General features: G+C 37.2%; 1 protein-coding gene across 2 annotated transcripts; it reads right to left on the reverse strand.

The window, feature by feature from the left end:
• Positions 1–1841: 1841 nt before the first annotated feature.
• Mrs2 (magnesium transporter MRS2) lies at positions 1842–20489 on the reverse strand. Of its 2 annotated transcripts, XM_020166711.2 has the most exons (11): positions 20180–20489; positions 18309–18382; positions 15628–15664; positions 14321–14433; positions 10239–10412; positions 8118–8248; positions 5729–5845; positions 4093–4245; positions 3733–3850; positions 3102–3215; positions 1842–2475 (listed from the first exon to the last, which is right to left on the reverse strand). In XM_020166711.2, the coding sequence occupies exons 1-11, from the start codon at positions 20367–20369 to the stop codon at positions 2365–2367; spliced, it is 1332 nt and encodes a 443-aa protein (XP_020022300.1). In that variant the 5' UTR covers positions 20370–20489; the 3' UTR covers positions 1842–2364. The 2 variants fall into 2 exon arrangements, with proteins under 2 accessions (XP_020022300.1, XP_073938879.1); XM_074082778.1 differs by lacking the exon at positions 5729–5845.
• Between the last annotated feature and the right edge of the window lie 2988 nt (positions 20490–23477).

Raw genomic sequence — 23477 nt, forward strand, 5'->3', positions numbered from 1 at the left:
TCTGTCCCTCCCTCTCTTGTGCTGCGTCATCTCCAGGGTGAGTGTTCTGGTGGACAAGCTGGCACAGCCAGTGAAGCATTGGTGGGTCCTGATGGGAGGTGGGACTTGTAATAGAGATGTGACCAACAGCCAAACTATCTGGAAATATAGTCAGCTACATTACTACTAGATGTATAGAAACAGTAGGCACTCTGGTTATTTATCTCCTTCCAAAGATATGGATCTTTTCATTAAGAGTATGTCTACTTTCATATTGCCATTACTATAGAAAGTGTCAATGTATTTTTTTTTAACAGTGATAGAAAATACAAATGGTGCTGGGATCAAACCCAGAGTCTTGTGTGTTCTAGGCAAGCACTTTAGCATTGAGCTATATCCCCATTTTGTTAAATGACAGGGACTATGTTTAAAATTCATCATTATTTACCTCAGGATTTATATTTTTCTCAAGGCTTGAACATGTCAAATAGCAAGCACCAAGTGAAGGTTAAAAACCTATCAGGATGGAGGCACATTTTCAAGTTTGAAGGACATTTAACCATAGTAACCCCACTATCAAAATCGGTGTAAATTTTACTTCTACTGTTAAAGGTCATCTTATATGGCAAATATGTAAAAACCCGGCATACAGAAAAAAATGACAGTCTAATGTATTAGCCCAAGAAGTAGATTAAATTTTCATTCCACTAAATATTATCTGTAGTTCTAAGCAGCAACTCTGAAATGCTGAATAGCTAAAATGGAAATACTCTGTAGGGTTTTTTTATTCATACCAATCTGAACTTATAAAATAACTTCTCAATTACCTTTATTTCAAGGTATCAGAAGACATTTACAGATTTGCATTTTTTGTCTACTAGCTGTATACCTAACCACTGTCTTCAAGGTTTCAAGATGGGAATTGTTTTATGCCTTTTATCATAGACCTAAGAGGTTAAAATGGTTTGAGGTGAGCTTGGGAGCAAACCTCAGGCTTCTGGAGTCTCTATTCATGTATCATCATTAGATTATCTCTATAGTTACTACTAAAGTAATGAAAGTAAATCCTGAATTCAAAGTGTGACTTTAATACTGCAATTCCAAAAAATAAAGGTGCACAACTCTTGGAATAACTCACCAAAATAGCTTTTTAATAAGAAACTGTGTAGTGGTTATTTCACAGTCCATGTTTATCAATAAAGCAAGGGTTAATAGTGTCCTAAAATGGCATCTGTTCTGCCCACATTTGCTCAGTGGCTTTCTGAAGAGAAAGGGAATCTGTTAAAGAGTATTCTACCTTATACTTGTTTGTAAGCAGCAGGATGTGACTGCTGCTTATTCACATAACTCAGTGTTTGGTATTTTACCACCTTTCTTTTAAATAATCAATATGCTTTATTACTTTAGTTCAAAATTTAAAATCTGTGAGTCTCTTACTTGTTTTTGGTGGGGGGGCGTTTTATTTCACATGAGTGAAATAATGTGAGAAGCATCCTGCAGGCATCAAGGCAGAGTGAGCTGACATTTTGAAATTATACCTGATCTATCTTTAAGAATTTAATAACCCACTAAGTAACTTTCCTTTTATTTGTGGGACATGACTAGTCAAAAGATTTTTTTACTCCATCTCAAACTAAGTTTCAAACTCTTGAGGGGCAGGCACCTAAATTAACTGGCTTCATACATTTTCATTTTGGGGGAAGTGGTCTAAAAAATCTCTAAAAATCAGGCAATGAACAAAGTAGCTATAAAACAGTAACAGAACTTATACACTTCCTTTCAATGCTCTATTTAGAGACAAGCAAAGAAAAAAGTTTCAGGATTGAAAAAGTGAAATCTTGAATAACTGGAATCCACATAAATCCTGGTATTAAATTATCCTTTCTTTTTATTTACCTTACATACAAAAGGTGATAAATATAAGAAAATAGGTTATATCAAGGATTGATTTTAGAACACAAACTTCCAGAGTTGGTTTTAAGGTTAACCTATGTTATACTAGCTCAGAAAATTTCCACAAACAGAATTCCCTGTACTAAGAATCGTTACTGCCTGATCTCAGTAACTATGGGTTTCTCAAGTTTCTAGGCTTCATTCAGCATGGAACTGCACTTTTCTTGATATGTATAAATTAAAATCTGTACAACAGTCTACTCTTGAATTAAATAATCCCTTTATACCTCACACCATATCTATAAAAACAGTATTTAAAATTTGTAGGAAATAGAATTTGGCCTTTTACAAAGAAAACACTTAATTCTGGAAATGCAATAAAGTTGTAAGAGTATGACTGTCATAATGATTTTTTTCAAATATGTGACTATGAAAGAAAGTAATAACAGCATCAGAAGTATAAAAAAAAATTTGGTATCCTCTGGGTTAATGCTAACGGCTTGTTAAGATAGTTCTGCTTGATCCAAATCCATCAGGCCTGAGGCTGTTTTTTACATCCATCCTTCTATCTGCCAGAAGGGTCTTTTTAGGTAAAGAGGCCACCTAAATAAAATGGGAAATTCAATTTTAGTTTGTGCCATTTAAAAAGAAAATCCACTAATAAAATGACATAGGAGTACAAACCTTGTATCTGTTATCTTAAGAACTCATTCCAGTGGTGTCATTTTTCAAATACCAATGTCAAAAAGGAGGTAAATATTATAACTTCTTTTTTTTGGTGGTAGCAGAGTTTTGAACTCCAGGCCTCATGCTTGCTACACCAGCACCCTACCACTTGAGCCACTCCTCCAACTCTATACCTTTTCTTAATGTGAACTCTATAAATGTTTCTTAATTTCAATCTGGTTATGACAAAACCTTACACCAGTATTATTAACATCTGTCCAAATCTATAATGCTTGTCAGAGGATTCTAAACAAAATGAATTTCTAGCTTATTTATTGTGCCAGGCAATGTGCTAAACATTTTACCTCACTTAATTCTCCCAACAATACTATAAAGCAGTTAATGCAACCTTAACTAACAGATGGGGAAACAGGGAAGTTTAGAGAAATTTAATAACTTCTGCAGGGTCACAAAACCTGTCACAGCTTAAGCCCAGGCTGCCTGACATTACAGGCCATGATTATAAACCTCTGCAATACTGCTGTGAACCACACCCTTCATACCACAGGAGGCAAAGGAGCTTCTAGTTGTCGTCCAAGGAAGGAAAGCAACCGCCTCCAGATAAGGCCACTTCCCATAAACATAATTCCTGTAATCAGCCAGAACACTCTATGGTCCTGAAAGAGAACACAGAGTTTATCTCAATCAAAAAAGGCTAGGTTCCTCAGAGAGGGCGCCATGGGCGCCTGGCGTAATATAGTCTTACCAAGATTCCCCATGTTTCAGGGAACAAAGAAACAGTCTATATTTACATCCATATATAGGGTCCAATAATACGGCCTAAATTCTAAGTAAGTTATAGTTTATATTTATTTCACTATGGGAATATGAAGTTACACATAAAGAAACCCATTAAAAAACTGGCAAAGGTCAGGCATGGGGAATCATGCCTATAATCCTAGCTACTCAGGAGGCAGAGATAGGATCATGACCCAAGGACAGCCCAGGCAAAAGCATGAGACCCGATCTGAAAAACAAACTGAAAAGCAAAAGGACTTGGGGGCATGGTTCAAATGGTACAGCACTCAGAAAGCAAGTGCAAGGCTCTGAGTTCAATCCCCAGTGCTGCCAAATAAAATTGATCTTCGAAACATTAAAAAATAATCCCTAAATTACTGAATAATACAATCTTACCTCTTCAAGGGAAGATTCCAAATTCATTCCAAAAGCAACTCCCATCAGTCCAAAGAGTGAGAGAGAGAATGTTCCCATGGTCAACTGTAGATTTAACCTCATCATCACATTACGGTGGCTAGAAGGAGAACACCAACTCAGATCAGGAGGTCTGCTAACCACATACAGAAAATTCACTGAATAATCTAATAAAGCCCACCTGGATTAAATCTGTACCTTCAAAACAAACAAAAAACCAAGCACTTCAGTGTAATAGTTAAGATGATGATGGATCCAAAATGACACTTCCTTTAAAACTTGATTGCTTTATAATACTTATCTCTAAAGAAATACTTACTGTTTTATACAGTGCTCTCTCACCTGTCCAGATTGATGAAGATAATACTCTGAGAGTCATCAATAAGCACCCTAAGTTCCCGAGCTGCGTTGGAAAGATCCTCAGCTAACCGGTAGTAGTTTTCCAGAAGCAGCTCCATCTCTTCTGCATGGTCAATCCCAGTGCTGCTCTTTTCACTTCAATTCAAAGAGTTTACAGAGTTAACCACCCCCAATGAGCTCACCAGGTATTCAGTACCCAAAACTTCAGCCACTGGCCTCAGTCACAAGATTAGAAGAGACAATCTGTGAGGTCATGCCAACTGATCCTAAATACTATAGAGATAGTTCAAGATTACACAGGATAGATAGCGTCACTGTATTCCACAGCCCCAATTCAAGAGATTCATCATGCAAACATGTACTGTCAGTTACAGGAAAATCCAAATGTGAATGTTGATGAAGTAGTGCAAATCAAAAACCGTTACCTACCAAAACAAAACCAAAACTAAAAATAAATGTAAAGAGTATTTCCTTTCCAAGGTGAATGTATGTTATTTTCATACAAAATCAAAAAATATTTGATTTCGTGAGATAAGGTCTCACTATGTAGCCCAGGCTGGCTTTGAACTTGTGACCCTCCTGCCTCAGCCTCCCCAGTGCTAGGGTAACAGGCAAGTTCCACCATGCATGGCTCAAGATAAATGTTTTAGAATGATAATAGTACATAGTTATTTTGTTCTTCTTTATTTATATCCAAAACCCCTACCAAGAAGGATAAAAGGGAATGAGGTACTCTAAAAAATCCTTATGTCATAAAGCATATTAGAGGTAGATCTGCCTAAGCAAAGCAAGTAAGAATCAGTGGGTTCAAGTTTCTGCCACTATATCTAAATGCTACCTACCAAACATTATATAGTGCTCTCATCTTAGTATTTCCTTACTAGAACATAAACAACCATTTTCTCAAAAATGCTTTAAAAATCTGTGCAGACTGCAGAAACTATATAAACTGTACATATTATGAAGATGTCTATTAATTTCTAATACTACTTTGCAAAGAATAAAAAATTATCTGAAGTATTAAAAAAAATTTAACTTGAGTGAGCACAAGAGCAATGATTTTTAAATTCATAAGACATAAGCAGTTTATGAGATGTGTATTTTTATTTTGGATCAAATTTACAGAATTTGGGCTGGGATGTAGCTCGGTGGTACAGCGCTTGCCTAGCATGCGTGAGGCCCTGGGTTCGATCCCAGCACCAAAAAAGAAAAGACCAAAAAAAAAAAAAAAACCTCTCCCCAAATTTACAGAATTTATGCTGATGTCTTATTCATCTCCCTTTCCCTCCCCATGTGAATTTCTCTCCCCTCTTCCACCCATTCCTTAGATAAGTTATTTCAACAGATGTGTATGCCAATTTGGTGGTCTATCCTTGAAGACGAAGGTAATTGTGTGTTTACCTTTGTATTTATCTCAGTCCGGCACTGTTGAGAATCAGTGTATACTCAGTATATCCTCATTAAACTGAATCAGATACTAGGAAAAAAGTTATGGAGGATGAAAAATGCCTACTTATCTATTCTTGAAAAGTGTCACATTCTCTATAAAAATTACCTTGGAGAAAAAAAAGATAGAAGTTTCCTGAGGAAATAAATAACAGAACAGGGCTATGCTTACAAGACGAGAGGGTCACTCCACTTGGTCAGACAGAGCTCTTCTAGCAACTCCTCCTCATCCAAGATCTCCAGAATTGACTCCTTGAAAATTTTAATATCTGTTTCTAACTCTGATAGACTGTAAGAATAGTTAGACAGAAATAATCAATAGCATGAACTAGTAACCCATTTCAGTATAAGAATAGTGCCTTTTTAGGATGTCTTATCAAATAGATCCATTCATCACTCATGGTAAACACAGACTAGGCAAAAAACATTTTAATAATTATACAAATTAAGAATAAATTCCAAAACCAAAATTAAATTAACTGGTAAAATTAATGATATAGAAACATTATAACATATAATTTATCATATTTAACATATATAATTTATCTCTGAAACATACAGTCACTTTTGGGTTGGGAATTAATTTTTATTAATTGATATGCCAAGACAATAAAGATACACCATTTATGTTTTGTTTCTTTTGTGGTGCTTGGGATCAAATCTAGGGCCTTGTGCATGGTAGACAAGTGTTCTACCACTGAGCTACACCTTCACCTCCCGATTATTCAGGTTTTGCAGTATACTGGGGATTGAAACCAGGGCCTTAAGCATGCTAGACAAGCGTTGAACCACTTGAAACATACTACCAGCCCTTATGTTTGTATTTGTTTTTAAGATAGGATCTCACTAACATTATACCAGCTGGCTTTGAACTTGAAATCCTCCTGCCTCTACCTCCCAAGTAGTTGGGATTAGCTAGGATTATAGATATGTATCACTATGCTTGGTTTACACATTATTTATTCTTTCTCTTTTTTTAATACTGGGGATTGAACCCAGAGCCTCACACATGCTAGGCAAACACTGAAGCACTGAGCTACGTTCCCAGCCAAGATTATTTATTCTTAACTGATAAAAACACCCAAACATTTTTTGACAAAAATAACCCTTACTGGTTTAGAAACTTTAACTGTTAATTCTTTTGTTCTGCGGTGCCAGGTATCAAATCCAGGGCTTCATGAATGCTAGGCAAGCGCTCTGCTACATATCTATCCTTCAAGTGTTCTTTTCTGGAGGATGGGTCATATTAAGGTTTGAACTCAGGGCCTTACTCTACCACTTCAGCTATACCTTTGGCCCTTTGTGCTTTAGATTGTTTTTCAGATAGGGTCTCATGCTTTTCGCCTGGAGCTGCCCTTGGACATCAATCTTCCTACTCCTACCTATGCCTCCGCATAGCTGGGGTGATAGGCTCATGCCACCATGCTCGACTTGTTGGTTGAGACGGGATCTTGCTAACTTTTTGCACAGGCAGGCCTTGAACCATGATCTTCTCTATCTCTGCCTCCTGAGTAGTTGGGATTACAGGTGTGTACCACCACACAGTCATAACTATTAATTCTTGAAGAAATTTTTTGGAAGTATATTATCTGAGAGTATATTTAATTTATTAGATAAATTAAAATACTGTTCTAAAATCCTATAATGTATTATGAACAACAATAAAACCATGGACCTTAGAGGGAGAGGGAAAGGGATTTGAATTTGGATCTGTTATTTACTAGCTGTATCAGTTTAGATAAGATTCTTAAGAAGATAAGTTACTCAATGTTCTCATCTTCAAAATGAAGACATCACCTACTGAATGGGGTTGCCAGTGGAGGAGATGAGACCACAGATGAACATACTGCTTCATGCAAAATCTTTTCCATAAGTGTTAAGTTGTGTGCTCCTTTTAGCTCAACTTCCCACCAATGCTACTTTCCTATTTTTAAAAACGTTGCTAGGCCAGGGCCAGTGGCTCAAGTCTGTAATCCTAGCTACTTGGGAGGCAGAGATTGGGAGGACCAAGGTTTTGAGGCCAGCCCAGGCAAAAAGCTCATGAAATCCCATCTCAGTCACTGGCTGGGTGTATAGGTGCGTGCCTGTCCTGTCTGCCATTCCAGTTACACAGGGAAGCACAAGTAGGAGGATCATGGTCCAGTCTGGCCTGGGCATAAAGACCCTATCTCAAAAATAATCAATGCAAAAAGGGATAGGGATGTGGTTCAAGTGTTAGAGTGCCTGCCTAGTGAGAACAGACCCTGAGTCCAGTACTGCCAAAAAGAAAAAAAAAAAAAAAAAAAAAGTCGTGAAACACAATTTTAATAATTCAAACCAAATTAGCAACGTTTTCATTGCTGATTTACTTTCTCACTCTCTGTGAGTAAAGGGTAAAATAGTCATTGTCGTTAATAAGACTAGTTGGTATTTTTCTAAAGTAAGAATTTCACTAATTTTATATGTGAATTTATGCTAAATTACTGAGCATAAATTTAATGATTAGTTAAATTAAAATTACTGAGAAAAGAATTTAAGAAATTTGCCTCTAACTCCCAACCTGGTAAACCACCCATATTTACCTTTTGCCATTTTGTAATAAGATGTGCAGTTTGCTTCTGTCTACTGAAGAATGCTTGGGATCCACTAAAGCTTCCAATGTCTCAAGGATGAGTGGCTGCAAAACGCTAAGTTTCCCCTGAAGGGTGTTGATCTAGATAACAACATGACCTTTCATAAGAATTAAAACAACCTTTTTAGAATACTTAGCAGTGAATCCTCTGATTAAACACAGAAATTTGTGATAGCTAAAAATACTAGTAATACTTCAGAACATGGTCAATGCTGCAAACTATTTATGGATGATTCAAAAACTATTCTTCCTGGGTTAAAAAGACTATGCTCAATGTTGTCATTACACTCAGATTTGGCTGACAGGGAATTAACTGTCAGAAGTCTTTGCCCTACAGACAATTATGAATGGAATGAGAGATTGACTTATTAAAATAAAATCTGCCATTCCATGGTTAAAACACAAACTGTGCATTTGGTAAATAATACCATGTTCTCGTAAACACAATACAGTTCAAAATTCCTATGCTCATGCTCTTTTCAAAACTAAAACTTCACTTGGATTTTAAAAAAAATACAACAAATCTGTGTTAAGTCAAAAACATGCTTTTCTTAGGCATGGTTGATACTCAGCAGGAGTGCATTGATATAGCTATACTACTTGTGAAAAGATTAAAGTATCTCTAAACCAGCTTGCAAACAGCATAATACAAACTGAATTAAGCAGTAAAATTAATGATGTAAATTTCAGCATATACTGTTTATCTCAGAAGCACAATTAGTTTTCTGACTTGGAAATTGAGTCTGGAGTGCCTGCTGCAGACAATTTGCTTATTTTGTGTATTAGGGAGCTGCTTTTAAAGTCAGAAGACCTTGGGTGGGAAAGAGGGCTGGACAGCCAAAATGAAGCTGAGCTAATGTTCAAGTATCCAAAAGAGATACCAAATCCTCTGTCCAGTGAGGTCAAGTCTGGATTCAGGAAGTGGTTGGGGAGACTGCTGAGGGTCATAGGTGTTTCAGAAGCCTATGTGTTACCGGTATGTCACAGTCACCAGGTGAGTTTGGGGAGCTTTCCTTGTGGGAAACGGCTGGCAGCACTTACTGTGTAGTATTCTTTCAGAAAGACATCTTCCGGAACCTCACTTAATACCAAGAAGAATGCATATCCCAGTAGACAATTGAGCTCTTTCTCCATTCTCCCCATGGCTGATCTCCAAGAGCTGGAGAGGCCTGCATTTATCACCACTGCATGAGCTCCTGAATGCACTACAGCATTAAGCACCTATCCACCTGTGCAGCTTGTCTTACCACTGTTGCAGCGGCTACTGTTGCTTCTTTAACCCCAACAGGTAGTGCAGCCACCTATTCCCTCATTAGAGCAAAGCAGACAAAAGAGAAGGGTACCAGGTTCACTCAATCCCTGCCCATCTCATGTCTGTTTTACCCTCTTCCCTATCTCCCATTCTGGTTAGTAAGCTGTCAGTGCCAACTCTTGCTTGCAGCCACCTACTGAATGGTACTGTTCTGACTAATCAGGAGCAGAAGGGATAATGAAAGATTGGTGGAGGCCAGAAAAGCAGTCAACCACCTTTTTGGGGCTCCGAACATCTATCACTATCAATTTAATGGGGGTCATTAGAAAAATTCTGTGTGGTTCTTTGATCAGGATAGGTGTCAAAGAGAAGTGTCATTTAGCTACTTCAAACAAAGGATCATACAATAAATCAAAACATTATTTGATGAAAGATACATTTATATATGTAAGCGCATGACACACAGTTTAATTTAGAGAAAAAGTGGAATGCATTTAAAATTTGACTTACATCTTAAACTTGTATCATGTTTATGCCTTAATTTAAGTATTCTGAATTATCATCTCACAGTATGGTTATTAAAATTGTATAAAGGGTGGCCAACTTGAAATGTACTTCATTAAATGTTATATTCTATACTATACATAGTCTTTAGTTGTATCTTCTTGGGTCATAAATTTATGAATTAAGTACTTTCTCCATTCAGGATCCTTACAAATGTTTGTGTGGGAATAGGGTATGATTGGGAAAAGTGCCACTGAAATAATACCAACTTATCAAATAGCATTTGAAACACAAACTGAACAAATACAGGCTTACCCAATATTGCAGGAGTGCTTCTATGGCTCTGAACTCAAAGGGTAAAGTGTATGTGACAAGTTGACCCTCTCCAGCCAACTGTGATGGGAGTTCTCGAAACAGCCACTGCTCTAGGTTTAAATTACGGTAATCTAGTATCAGAAGACACTCTGGAGTTACAACAGCTTTCAAATACTGCAAGAACAAAAGAACAACAAAAAAACCCCAAGCTTATACATATACATTCACACATCATTTACATACACACACTCCTATGTGTACAAGTTAGAGAACTACAGGAAAAATAAAATTCATGTAATTTTCCTAATTTTGGATTAAAACTAAACCAAATCAATATTTTTCTTAAAAAAATCACTTTTTAAGGGGAAAAAACCTAAAATATATGTTAAGTTTTGATACTTCCAACTCACATGGAATTTCTAACTCAAATGGAATTTCTCACACAAATTATATACTTCTTAAGACTTCTAGGGTAGTCATGTAAAATATAAGGAAACATAAGTTTTTTATTAAAGCCAGGTGTTTGGTGGACTTTTAGAAAAGACTTAGCTCAAATGGAAAAGATTCTTTTAAAAAATACCACCAATTTATTAAGCTAGTTCATACTTGTGCTCTAGCATGAAATTAGAAATTTTTCTAATCAGAGACTGACATCTTTTGGCAGCAGTGGGACTTGTGCTCAGGGCCTCATGCTTGCTAGGCAGGCATTCTACCACTTGAGCCACACTCTCAGCCCCCAGACACTGACATCTTTTATCTTAAAAAAAAAAAAAAAAAGTGGTGGTCCTTTGTGAATACTGTTATTTGTGACAGAAATTAGAAATAATTTTCTTTTTATATTTGTTCCAACATTTAATTATGCAAATATTTTTTACAAAAAGTAAACACCATTTAGATGATACAATTAACATTCTATTAAATATGCTTTATCACATACATGTCTATCTCTCTTTCAAAATGATATTTTGAAAGATGATAGCTGTTGATAACAGAGTGAAGACTTTTCTGGAGAAAAGTCACTTTGAGATTCCATTATGGTTATTTTAATTCTAGATAAGTGGACAAAAATCTGCTAAGACTTTTTTCCCTTTTGTATATACTTTCCATTTATTTATTTTTATTAGGATATGTTCATTATACAGGGGGATTCATAGTGACAATTCCCATTAGACTTCTATCCTACATTAGTTACATGGCCCCCATTGTCTTTCCCCTTCAATTCCCGCCCCACCCCACTTAAAGCAATTGCAAGAGGTTTCTTCATTCTATTTCATGAAGTTCATCAACCATATACTGTCACCTTGATCTCCTTCATTCACCCTCTTCCTTCCCACAAGTACAACCCCACACACTGTATCTATTTTATAGTCCTGTCTTCTGTTATTAATACTTAAGTTATATTCAGGAGGGTTTCTCAATGTATGCCCAGTATGGGTATTTTTTTTTTTTAATTGGATCTCTGCAGTTTTCTTTTTTTTTTTTTTATTATTCATATGTGCATACAAGGCTTGGGTCATTTCTCCCCCCTGCCCCCACCCCCTCCCTTACCACCCACTCCACCCCCTCTCTCTCCCCCCCACCCCCTCAATACCCAGCAGGAACTATTTTGCCCTTATTTCTAATTTTGCTGTAGAGAGAGTATAAGCAATAATAGGAAGGAACAAGGGTTTTTGCTGGTTGAGATAAGGATAGCTATACAGGGAGTTGACTCACATTGATTTCCTGTGCATGTGTGTTACCTTCTAGGATAATTCTTTTTGATCTAACCTTTTCTCTAGTTCCTGGTCCCCTTTTCCTATTGGCTTCAGTTGCTTTTAAGGTATCTGCTTTAGTTTCTCTGCGTTAAGGGCAACAAATGCTAGCTAATTTTTTAGGTGTCTTACCTATCCTCACCCCTTGCTTGTGTGGGTATTCTTGACTTTGGTCTGTTTAACCCCTTCCAACCCCTTTACTTCCCACCCCCCCATTTTTCAACAGCTTTCAATACACATCCTTACATCCTCTTCTACCTTCACAGATTTTATGTTTTCTAATATTACTGATGCTCTATCATCCTCTTTTTCTTTCCCTCTTTCCCTCAGTTCCATAGAGTAGTTCCACTATTACAAACATGTTCTACTGAGTATGTATATGATCATGCTTATTTTTGTGTGTATATTTATCTTTTGGATCTATCTTCCAAGTATGAGAGAAAACAAGCCTGAGCCTGGCTTACTTAACACGATGTCCTTCAATTGCATCCATTCACCTTCAAGCCACGTCACTATTCCTTATGACTGAGTAAAACTCCATTGTGAATACATACCACATTTTCTTGATCCATTTATCAGCTATAGGGCACCTGGGTTGTTTCCAAAGCTTGGCTATTATGAGCAGTACTGCGATGAACATCAGTGTACAGGTGTCTCTATTATACCCTGACTTATGTTCATTTGGGTAGATGCCCAGGAGTGGTATCATTGGATCATATGGCAGTTCTATCTTTAGCTTCTGGAAGAATCTCCATACTGCTTTCCATAGTAGTTGTACTAATCTGCATTCCCACCAACAGTGTATAAGGGTTCCTGTTTCACTGCATCCTCACTAGCATTTGTTGTCGTTATTGCTCTTGAATTATGGCCATTCTAACTGGGGTGAGATGGAATCTAAGTTATGTTTTGATCTGCATCTCCTTTATACCAGGGAAGTTGAACACTTCATATATTTACTGGCCATGTATGCCTCTTACTTTGAGAATTCTCTGTTTAATTCATGTGCTCATTTCTTCATTGGAAGGTTGATTCTTTGGTGGTAGAGTTTTTTGAGTTCCCTGTAGATTCTGGGTATTAGTCCCTTATCAGATGAGTAGCTGGCAAAGATTACGTGGGCTATCTCTAAAGTCCAGTGATGGTTTCCTTTGCTGTGCAGAAGCTCTTTAGTTTGATGCAGTCCCATCTGTTCATTCTTTCTCATAGATGCTGAGCCTTTTGAGTTGTACTTAGGAAGTCCTTTCCTAAAACTGTATGTTCCAATGTATTTCCTACTACTTCCTGGAGTTGTTTCAGAGTTTCAGGCCTTACATTAAGGTCTTTGATCCACTTTGAGTTAATTTTGGTACAGGAATCTAGTTTCAGTCTTCTACATATGATTTTCCAGTTTTCCCAGCAACATTTATTAAAGAGGATGTCTTTTCTCCATTGGATGTTTTAGGCTCCTTCGCTGAAGATCAGTTGGCTGTAGATGTGTGATTTATGTCTGGGTCTTCTATTCTGATCCATTGGTCTTCCTGTCTGTTTTTGTGCCAATGCCATGTTGTTTTTAGTTATGCTCTGTAGTACAGTTTAAAGTCAAGTATTGTGATGCCTCTAGCATTGGGCTTTTTTGCTCAGAACTGCTTTGGCTATTCAAGGTCTTTTGTGTTTCTGTATGTGTTTCAAGATTGATTTTTCTATTTCTGTACAGAATGTCACTGGAATTTTATCAGACATTTTGAGGTAAGCAAGTACATGCTTACGATAGGGCCAGTCCCACTATGACATATGTCTCCTCATTTATGTTAGAACCCTAAACTTTCACATACCAAAATAACTGATGTCATGTTAATCACTAAGGAAAGTCAATATATTTAGTGTGCTCTAATTAAGTGATGGAAGATACAACGGATTTTACAAAGCTTAATTAAGGTTTCAAAATTTAACAAGTATTCCTGAGCTATCTGGGAAATGAGAATATGTTATTGGTAGCTAAGGTTATACTATAATTACACATAACTGGATACATAATTAAGATTCTAATAATGTCAGAAACCAGAGACTAAATTCAAGCAATGAGAATGACCATTATCAGAATTTTTCCAACATAAAATGCAGCAAAGTTATGCCTGTGAGCACATGAATATAATCCATGTAAATTAAGTTCTACTTATTTTTACCATATTATTACGTAATATTAAATTATTATGAGGTCTGTTCATATTAAATTACAAAATAGCCCATTTTTACTCCAAAATTACTTTAAATTTAGACATTAACATTTCAAGTTGGCTAGAAAGTACTTTGGTAAGACTGAAGTGCAGAAGTGTAGATGAAGATAAAATCCTTCACCTCCATCCTCATGATAATCCTGTTGTTTCTGGTTGTGATGCTCATCACATGCTGAAACCTCAAATCTCTGGCTTGAAGACCTAACTCTTGGTATAATTCAGTTTTCTTCCTTTCTATAAAAAAGAAATAAAGAGTGATCTAAGCTAATAAATTGAGTTTAGATTTTTATGCAAGAACATCTCCCCTAGCACCACCAGGATAATTTTCTATTACTACCAGAAACAGAAATTAAAATGAGTCTTAATACCCTTTTTTTTTTTGTACTTCAAAACATATACTCAGGCTAACTAATTATTGCTTTCTTTCTTTTCTATACTTTAACATTTTTCTGTATTTAGAAGCCTCTTTGAACTGACATGAAAATCACAGCCATGCACCATTAGTAGCAATTCCTAACTCTTGACATGGGTGATCTTTCTTGAATACGAATTTTATACAACTTTACTTTCCATTTTTTTCTCATTACATCATCTTCAGTATTGTAAATTTGTGAATGAATGAGTTTAATTTTCTTTGTTCTTAGATAAATACAAAATGAGAAAATTTTGTATTTATTCTCACACCAGATTCTCCAACCTGAGAACTAAAGTTATTACCTAAGAAAACAAAGCAGATGAGAGAAATTCTAGATACACTGATTATAGGAGGATCTGTACTTGTAGTGTCAAACCACACCTATGAAAAGGCTGTAAACAATCTTTGAAGAAGAAGATACTGTGCAAAAAAAAAAAAAATACACTAGGATCTCAGCAGTGGCAGAAATAGGATCATGTGGCTTCTGAAAGTGATGGGAAGATATGGAAAACTGGAATCTGAAGTTATACAGCAGGGCTTCCTAGTTAAGTTTCATTTAAAAAAAGTAGCTGTCTATAGAGGATAATCAGTGGCAGTTACATGTGACTGCCATCGGTTCCTAGTCCCTACCTTTCTCATGCACTGTAATGTCGGTGGCATTATGTAATTCTACTTTAAACATGTTTCAGAATGAATGAGGGGGTGGAAAATGTAAGGAAGAAGGACAGGACAGAGCCAAATGGAAAACGGTGTTTTATGCTCCAGCTCTAATCTCCAAAATATTCCTTAAATTGACTCCTTAGAGTCAAAAGGGCTCCTGCCGGAAGAAAATAATTCTGGGCAAATATGAACAGTCCAGGTATTGCCAGTTCTAATTAGAACTGATGGATAAATGCTGAGCAAAGACCTCCTTCAACATAACTATATACACAAAGAGTATGCTACTCAAAACTTCCATCAGATTCATTCAATGACTGATTTAAAATGATTTAGAAGAAAATAAAGATACTTACCAAAAGAAGTAACATTTCCCTCTTTGTCAAATTTTGTCTGAAGATAAATCATAAAAACAAAATATCTTCACTCAAATTAGTATTTATGGTATTGAGTAATATCCTAAATATATTGAAATGCAGTTATAAACCATAAATAACCTCTATGTTAAATACAGTTGGACGAGTTACAAGTAAAATCCCTTTTACCTTCCTAGGCTCAATCTTACCTTGAGTTAACTTTCTATCTTGTTTCCTCTAGAAATGTGGTAAAGGAGTATCAGTTGTACATCTTATGGTAACAATGGCCAATGACTGGCAGTCTGCATTAGACTAAGAAGACTATGAAGGAATTACAGACACCAGGAGGGAAGCACAGCTCTACTCTTCCCCGAGAGTAGTCGCTCTTACGTCTGGCCATGTTCCTTGTGGGGGCCCTGGAAGTTGCATCTCTGGGATGGTTATAAAGAATACTGGCACTGAGGGGCAAGGAGATTCAAAGGCAAGGTGGATCTCACACCTTCCTTTGAGAAGCTCATCTCCTGGTCACTGAGTTTTCACTTAGCAGGCCAGAGAGCTCCCAAATGGCTGCAAGGATGACTTCTTTTGAAGAAGAAACTCTTGATGCTACCTTGATATGTTTCTTATCTTTATCTTTCTCAGTAGTCTGGGAACAAGTGTGGCCTGTCTCATGAATCTAAATAGTCCTTAAATTGACTCCTTAGAGTCAAAGTGGCTCCTGCCAGAAGCCTCCTCTTCTTAAGGCTAAAAAGTCTCCCTGTTAGGCACTGCAGAACCAATAAAGATTTACAGAAAAGGACTATTCTGATAGCTTGAAGAGAGAACATGATGCACAAATTATACCCATTTCCTGTAAAGTAGAGGTATATTTTTCTGTAACACTTATCCACAGTCAAGTTTGAAGTTGTCAAATAATATTTAAAAAATCTATGTGCTGAGCTATACTATTTACTATAAAATACACATTTTTTTTTCAGAAAAAAACATATTGTAAGATATAGTTGTAGGTAAAAATACAGCTCTTGGGTTATTGCTTTGGAAACATATGCATGCCATGTTAGTAAGAACACAATAAAAAACCACAATTACATTTTTAGCTTGTTTTTCATGAGCTAAGTAAGATCAATATGAGCATAAGCATAACATAGAACATCAATGTTAAAGGGACAGTTTTGTCAAGAGAAGCTTTATACTTGTGTAATATAGACTAGCTTCCCTCCTTGGGTTTATTTCATGAACATATATCCACTGCAGAAAATGAGAAGAGAAATTTGTGAAGTGAAACTATTTAAATAACATGACAAATTTTAGAGAAAACCAGATTAATACTTTACTGAATGTTCTTCCGGTTTTTTCCAATTTAACATATTCATGTCACACATACTTCTTTGCACCCTTCCTTATTTCCAACAATACATACTAAATATTTTTCCATATCCACATTTATGCATCATTTTTTCATCAATGGATACTTTTAAAAGATCATACAAATTGATTTTTTTAAATGTTCACTTTGTAACTAGTTCGCTTTCTAAACTCATTTATTTCAAATAGAATCAGTTGATTATTATTATTTTGCCTGCAAAGAATTTCCTCTCAATATATATCATTTTGTTTATTTACTTTTTGAGGCAGAATCTTGCCATGTTGCCCAGACTGGCCTCAAACTCATAATCCTCCTGCTTTAGCCTCCTGAGTAGCTGGGACTTCAGGTATGTACCACTGTACCTGGCATACTTTTGTGTTCTTGCTTAAGCTGACCAACTTTTCCAGAACAGTGAATAAAAATTATGAATTTTAAATACAGCTGTGGAAGTTATCTTATTCTATGGTTTATAAAGAAACTTTCTTATGTTATTAAGCATGAATAATCCATATTCTCTGGATGTTTATTATATCAGAGGTACTATATATAAATTACTTAAATACTCACAAAAATTATATAAGGTAGGCTTATTACTAGTTTACAGGTCAGAAAACTAAGTACAAAGATGTTATCATAACTTGTTGAAGTCCAAAGTTAGTAGTAAGAGATAGAGCTTTGATTTAAATTTAGAAGTCTGGCTTGGATCAAGTACTTATTTTTTAAATTAAACTTCTGGAAAAACTAAAAACTTATATAACCAATTCCTACATAACTTACATGGGTCACCCTTTGTTAACATTTTGCCCTCAAGAGCTTTCTCCTTAAACACACACACACACACATACACACACACACACACAAAGATCTGTTATTTTATTTTCATTTATTCCCCTCCCAACCACTTCAGAGAAACTTGTAGAGATCATGAAACCTTCAAAGCATGTACTCTTAAGTACTATACTGTACTTCCTTCAAGATGTACATGCATAGTATTTTGCAAAGTACAGATTCAGGTTCTTTTAAGGTAATTGCTTTTAATGAATAGATTCATGGGAAATCTTGAGTGTTTAAGAAAGAAGCATTGAACTGCAATTTGAATCACCTGTTCTAATACTAAAATTGCTACACAGCCATTAGCAAAGTTTCAAGAGCACAGTTAAGCAAATTTAGCAGGCATTCTGGTCACTGGCTAAGCACAGACAACAGAACTTGTAAGTACAATTCACTACAAAACAAAAACTAATAGCTTGGTCTAACCCTCTTGACTTACTAAGTATGTACTTTACATAAGTTATCAGATGTACTATATACTCACCACAGTAAACACCTGGGCTACACTGGCTAAAGTGGCTTGAGAGACATCAGATGTTCTAAACCGGTGTGCTTCACCTGAAGAAAGAGTACAGGATTTCCTGTGATCATACAATTTTCACATAGAGCTAAAATACAACTTGCATAGTAATGGGAGGCATTCAGACTACTTTATTATTTTTTGAACCTTTTTCCTACAGGAAAAAGAAACACTCTTATTTGTTAATTTTAATATTTGTAGGTGATTATATTGAATTTGGCAGGAATGATTTTTTTTTTTTAAGTACTGGCTTATTATATAAGGCATTAGAAAACTTTTTTGGATTCTAACCATTCTCTCCTCTTTCTAGTTATTTATTTTTTAGAACTAAATGAACAAATGTGCTATTAGATTTAAAGAAAATGTGATTTTTTTTGGCATAATTTAAGAAGACTCCATGCAAATTTTATTGGTAGATTTTAGAAAACTTGATCTTTCAGCATTCCATTATCAAGATTATCTGACTGACTTATAAATTATGAAACCTACAGATTTTACTTATTTTCTACATATTAGCTTTATGTTTTATGGTGACTATTTCTGAGAAATGCTACCAAAATGGAATGAAGAGTTTAGCTGAAAATAAAGTCTATTTAAAACAGATGATTAGGTTGAGTTGAAGTGGGCTCTGAAGTAAAATCAAGTAAATTTAATGACTGAGAAAGGACACTTCAAAATCATGAAGAATGGCAGGTTTAACAATGTCACCAATTATTTTATGTTACCAAAGTAATCTGCTGGCTCCAGAGATTCTGGATCATTTCTGTTCTTATTCTTTCCTACTGTTTACATGTAATGATTCATGCAATTTGCTAATACCTAAGATCTTGTTTGCCTTTTACAATATTGTTAGGTCAGTTGAAGAAAATGAAATGGCAATGATAAAAGTTGGCAATTTGCTAGTCACAAATTAAAGTGTCACCAAGATTATTATTCTGAATTTTAACGCTTATCTTAAAAGTTTCACCCAGTTTGCAGAAACTGGGATCCTAAGCATTATAATTCTAAGGAGGGAGTAAGGGACGTAAGTCAATTCAGAAAGACTCTGAGTGTGGGGAAGGTGGAGACTGGTGGTGTTAACTTCGGGTGACTTTTGAGTACAACTGAAAGTATTTTAAAATACTATCTCCGAGAAAGTCATACATTTCCTGAACTTTGTTTCTGAGCAATATTTGCACTCACATGTGTGAAAATCTTATCACCATGTTTCATCAGTTGGTGAAGAAAACTGCTAAATAAAAGATTCCTCTTTTTTCACTCCGGTCTTCTGGAGTTGTAAGCCATTTTCATGGGCAATTTAAATTCACCATGTGGCCTTGAATTCTTCAGCCTCACTTCTTGATACGTCCCACCCTCTCTACCTGCGCAGCTGTACAAGTGTGTCCATAGTGTGCCCATAAGAGAAACAGAAGACAGGTCAAGAAGTTAACAACTAATAAGGCCATTCCAATCTGACTTCACAACTATCATGGTGCATAAGGACGAAACTCTCGTTTTAAAAAAACCTCTCATGAAGGCGCTTAGGCTGGGTGATAACCAAGGCACCCTGTGAATACCGTACACTGTTCTTATTAAGGTCACAAGATTTGCAGCAAGAGGCAGCTGGGGAGAAAGCAGGAGGCTAGGAGGGTGGGCGCTAGCCGGGCACGGGGCAGTTCCGCTCTGGGCGGGCGACCTATGCATGTTGTCCCGGCACCGGGCGCCCAAGGACGCACCGGGAGGCCGAGGCCTGCGCGGAACCACGGCAGGCACAGCGGCGCGCGCGGTCCGAGGGGCACCTAAGGTCACTGCACTGCTGACGACCCGGGGCTGCGGGCGGGGAGCGAGGGCAGTACCTGCCATGCCGGGCTGGCGGGGCCCGCATAGCGGCGCGGCCCGGCTCCTTCGCAGCAGGTTGGACGCGCAGCCGCGACAGGCAGCGGGACGAGGCGCAGGGGTCAGGCCCCAGGCCAGGGCACACAGGGTCCTCCGGGGTAGTCCCACCGCGCGGGGCAGGAGCCCAGTCAGGCTCCGCAGGCATTCCATGGCGCTGAAGCGAGGAGACGGAAGTATCCAGGTCCCAGCCCTTCATGCCGGACGATAGCTACTCAGCCGGCGCTGCGCGACCCGGCGCTACAGCACGAGCCGCGGTCACCGCGTACCGCGCCTGCGCGCCTGCGTCTGCGTGCCGTTCCGCGCATGCTCAGAAGTGGCCCTCTGTATGGGTATGGTACCTGTACCAGCGAAAGTGTAGAGGGTCAGGCTCTGGGGTGGGTGACGCCGGGACTTGAGCAAATAGAGATGTCCACTCTTGGAGAGATTCGATTATCTTGTAAAGTGTAGGTTATTTCTATTAGCTAGTAGTTATTAAATATATTTTTAAAAAACATAATTTGACATGTGGCTCAGGCTTTGCAGTTTATGGAACATTTCCATGCATATAATGAAATCTGCAACTTGGAAATAAGAAGGTTTTGATCAGTCTCATTGCGCTTCATTTATAATTAAGCTTAATGTGGCCAAAAATAATCAACTGTAAAAGAATGATGTACTAGACTTTTTACTAGAGAAGAATGAGAAACATAAAAACATGATTTATATTCTGTATTTAATAAAATGTAAGCATAAATTTCAAGATACCATTTTATGTACCACTGAAAAATAAAACAGTGCTGATTAAACTATGCTTTCTAAATATATTAAATGTAAAGCCCACCTCATTTCAGTCTTTAAATTATGAAAAAGGTGAGTCTTAGAATTTATTAGAGTACACACATCTTTTTCAAATGTGAATTGGAAAGACGATGGGGGCGATGTAACTAATGTACAATATAAGTCTAGTCAGAATTGTCACTATGAATCCCCCCTGTATAATGAATATATCCTAATAAAAAATTTTTTAAAATAAATAAAATGTGAATAAATTTATTTTCTCTTCCACAGTAGTAATTGCGAGACAGACATGAGTTTCACAGATTTTTCATTCACTGTCTGTCAACAAGGAGCTAAGGAGACCCAGAGGACCCTTCTCTATCTAGATGGGATTGAACAACTGACCACCTAAAACCACTATGACTAGGGTTTGGAACACATAGGACTCATGGGGTATAATGGTAGAAGCCACTTTATTTTTGTCCTTTGCAGTCTCTTTAATCCTCCTGAGTGGAGCTAGTTTCTCCCCTGCAAACTTGGGCAGGTTCCATGACTTTTCTGGCTCTGGAGTTCTGTGTGTACTCATTTCAACTCAGTAATTTGCAATGTTAGACCCAATATATTAATCTTTAATCTTCACTAAAGGAATAAATTTTTTGAAAGATAGAATCATGCTATCTAGATGGGGAAGATGTTAGAGTCCCTGCCTAGCAAGCACAAGGACCTGACTTCAACTTCCAGTCTCTACAGAAGAAGAAAGAGAAGGAAAAGGAGGAGGAGGAGAAAAGAAAGAAGAAGACGGGGGAGAGGAAGGGGAAGCACCTACATTTCTCAGCAACTTTGATGTTTCTTGCACTTCTTTTAATTCATTTGTTAGTGCAGTCTTGTATTCACAAATATTTGTTGAGGATAAGTGATATGCCCAATATTATTCTGAATTCTAGGGATAGAAGAATTAATGAAATAAAGTTCCTATTTGTATTGGGTTGGCTAGTGCCCCCCCCACATTTATGCTCATCTGGAACCTCAGAATGTGACCTTATTTGGAAGCAAAATCTTTGCAAATTTAATTAGTTAAGGATACCACAATGAAATCATACTAGATTTAGGGGAGACCTTTAGGAGAAGTAAGTTCTGTTCTTTTTGGTGTTTCAGCTGTATTTCTTAAAAGAAATCATGCTCTCTGGTCATTCGTCATTATTTCAATAAATACGTGCTAAGCACTGTGTATTATTGGGAATACAAGACATGATACTTATCTTCAGGGAACTTATATATCAGAGACAGACAAAGCATGGTTATACAGAAAATTGTTTCATTTCACTTGTGATGACTGCTATGAAGAAACAGGGCAGCATTTTATCAGGGCTTAGAAGAGGTGAACTAGCCAGGTGTGGTGGCTCAAGCCTGTAATCCTACTACTTGAGAGTTGAAGATCAGGAGGATCAAGGTCAGCCTGGGCAAAATGTTCATGGAACCCATCTCAATAATACTGGAGTGTAATGGTATGTGCCTGTCATCTCTGTTATGCTGGGAAGCACAAATAGGGGGATCATGGTCCAGGTCAGCCCAGAAACAAAGTGAGAACCTATCTCAAAAATAACCAGGTGCCAGTGGCTCATGCTGTAATCCTAGCTACTCAGGAAGCAGAGATCAGGAGGCTTGTGGTTTGAAGACAGCCCGGGCAAATAGTTCATGAGATCCTATCTCAAAAAAGCCCATCACAAAAAAGGGCCGGTGGCGTGACTCAAGGTGTAGGCCCTGAGTTCAAACCCCAGTACCACAAAAACCAAAAAAAAAAAAAAAAAAAAAACAGAAATGACTGGTACTGTGGCTCAGTTGGTAGAGTCGCTGCCTAGCAAGAACAAGGACCTGACTTCAACTTCCAATCTCTACAGAAGAAGGAGGAGGAGGAGGAGGAGGAGAGGAGGGAAGAAAAGGAAAGGAAGAAAAGAAAAAGGAAAAGGTGAACCTCACATGGGGGTCAGGGAAAGCCAAAAAAACAACATATAAGCATCAGCACACAGATGAAGAGGAGGGGCTGGGAAGTTTTCAACAGGGAAAGATGTATGGGAAGACTAGTATTTTTGTGCACAGGAAGAACTTCACAGGTGGCTGTGTCCAGAGCACAGTAGGCGAGGAGCCAAAGTCATTGTACAGGAGGATAGGGAGGCAGAGTCTAGATCATGCTGAGCTTTGATTTCATTCTTTGAGAAATGGGGAACTACCGAAAAGCTCTAAACCATAGGCAAAGATTCTATTTTCATTATAAAATGATCATTCTGGCCTACTTTTGGAGACTGGATTGTCTGTATCTTAATCTCTTCTTGAAAGGACAACACTCACATTGGATTAGGGCTCACCCTAATAGTTTCATTTAAACTCAATTACTTCTTCAAAGTTCTTATCTCTAAACAGTCATATTTTTAGATAATGGAGTTTAGATCTTCAATATATACAAATTTTAGGAGCACACAATTCAGTCCATAATAGAAAGTAAAG

This window comes from Castor canadensis, chromosome 8, assembly GCF_047511655.1.
Source record: "Castor canadensis chromosome 8, mCasCan1.hap1v2, whole genome shotgun sequence".
NCBI classification, from domain to species: Eukaryota; Metazoa; Chordata; class Mammalia; order Rodentia; family Castoridae; genus Castor; species Castor canadensis.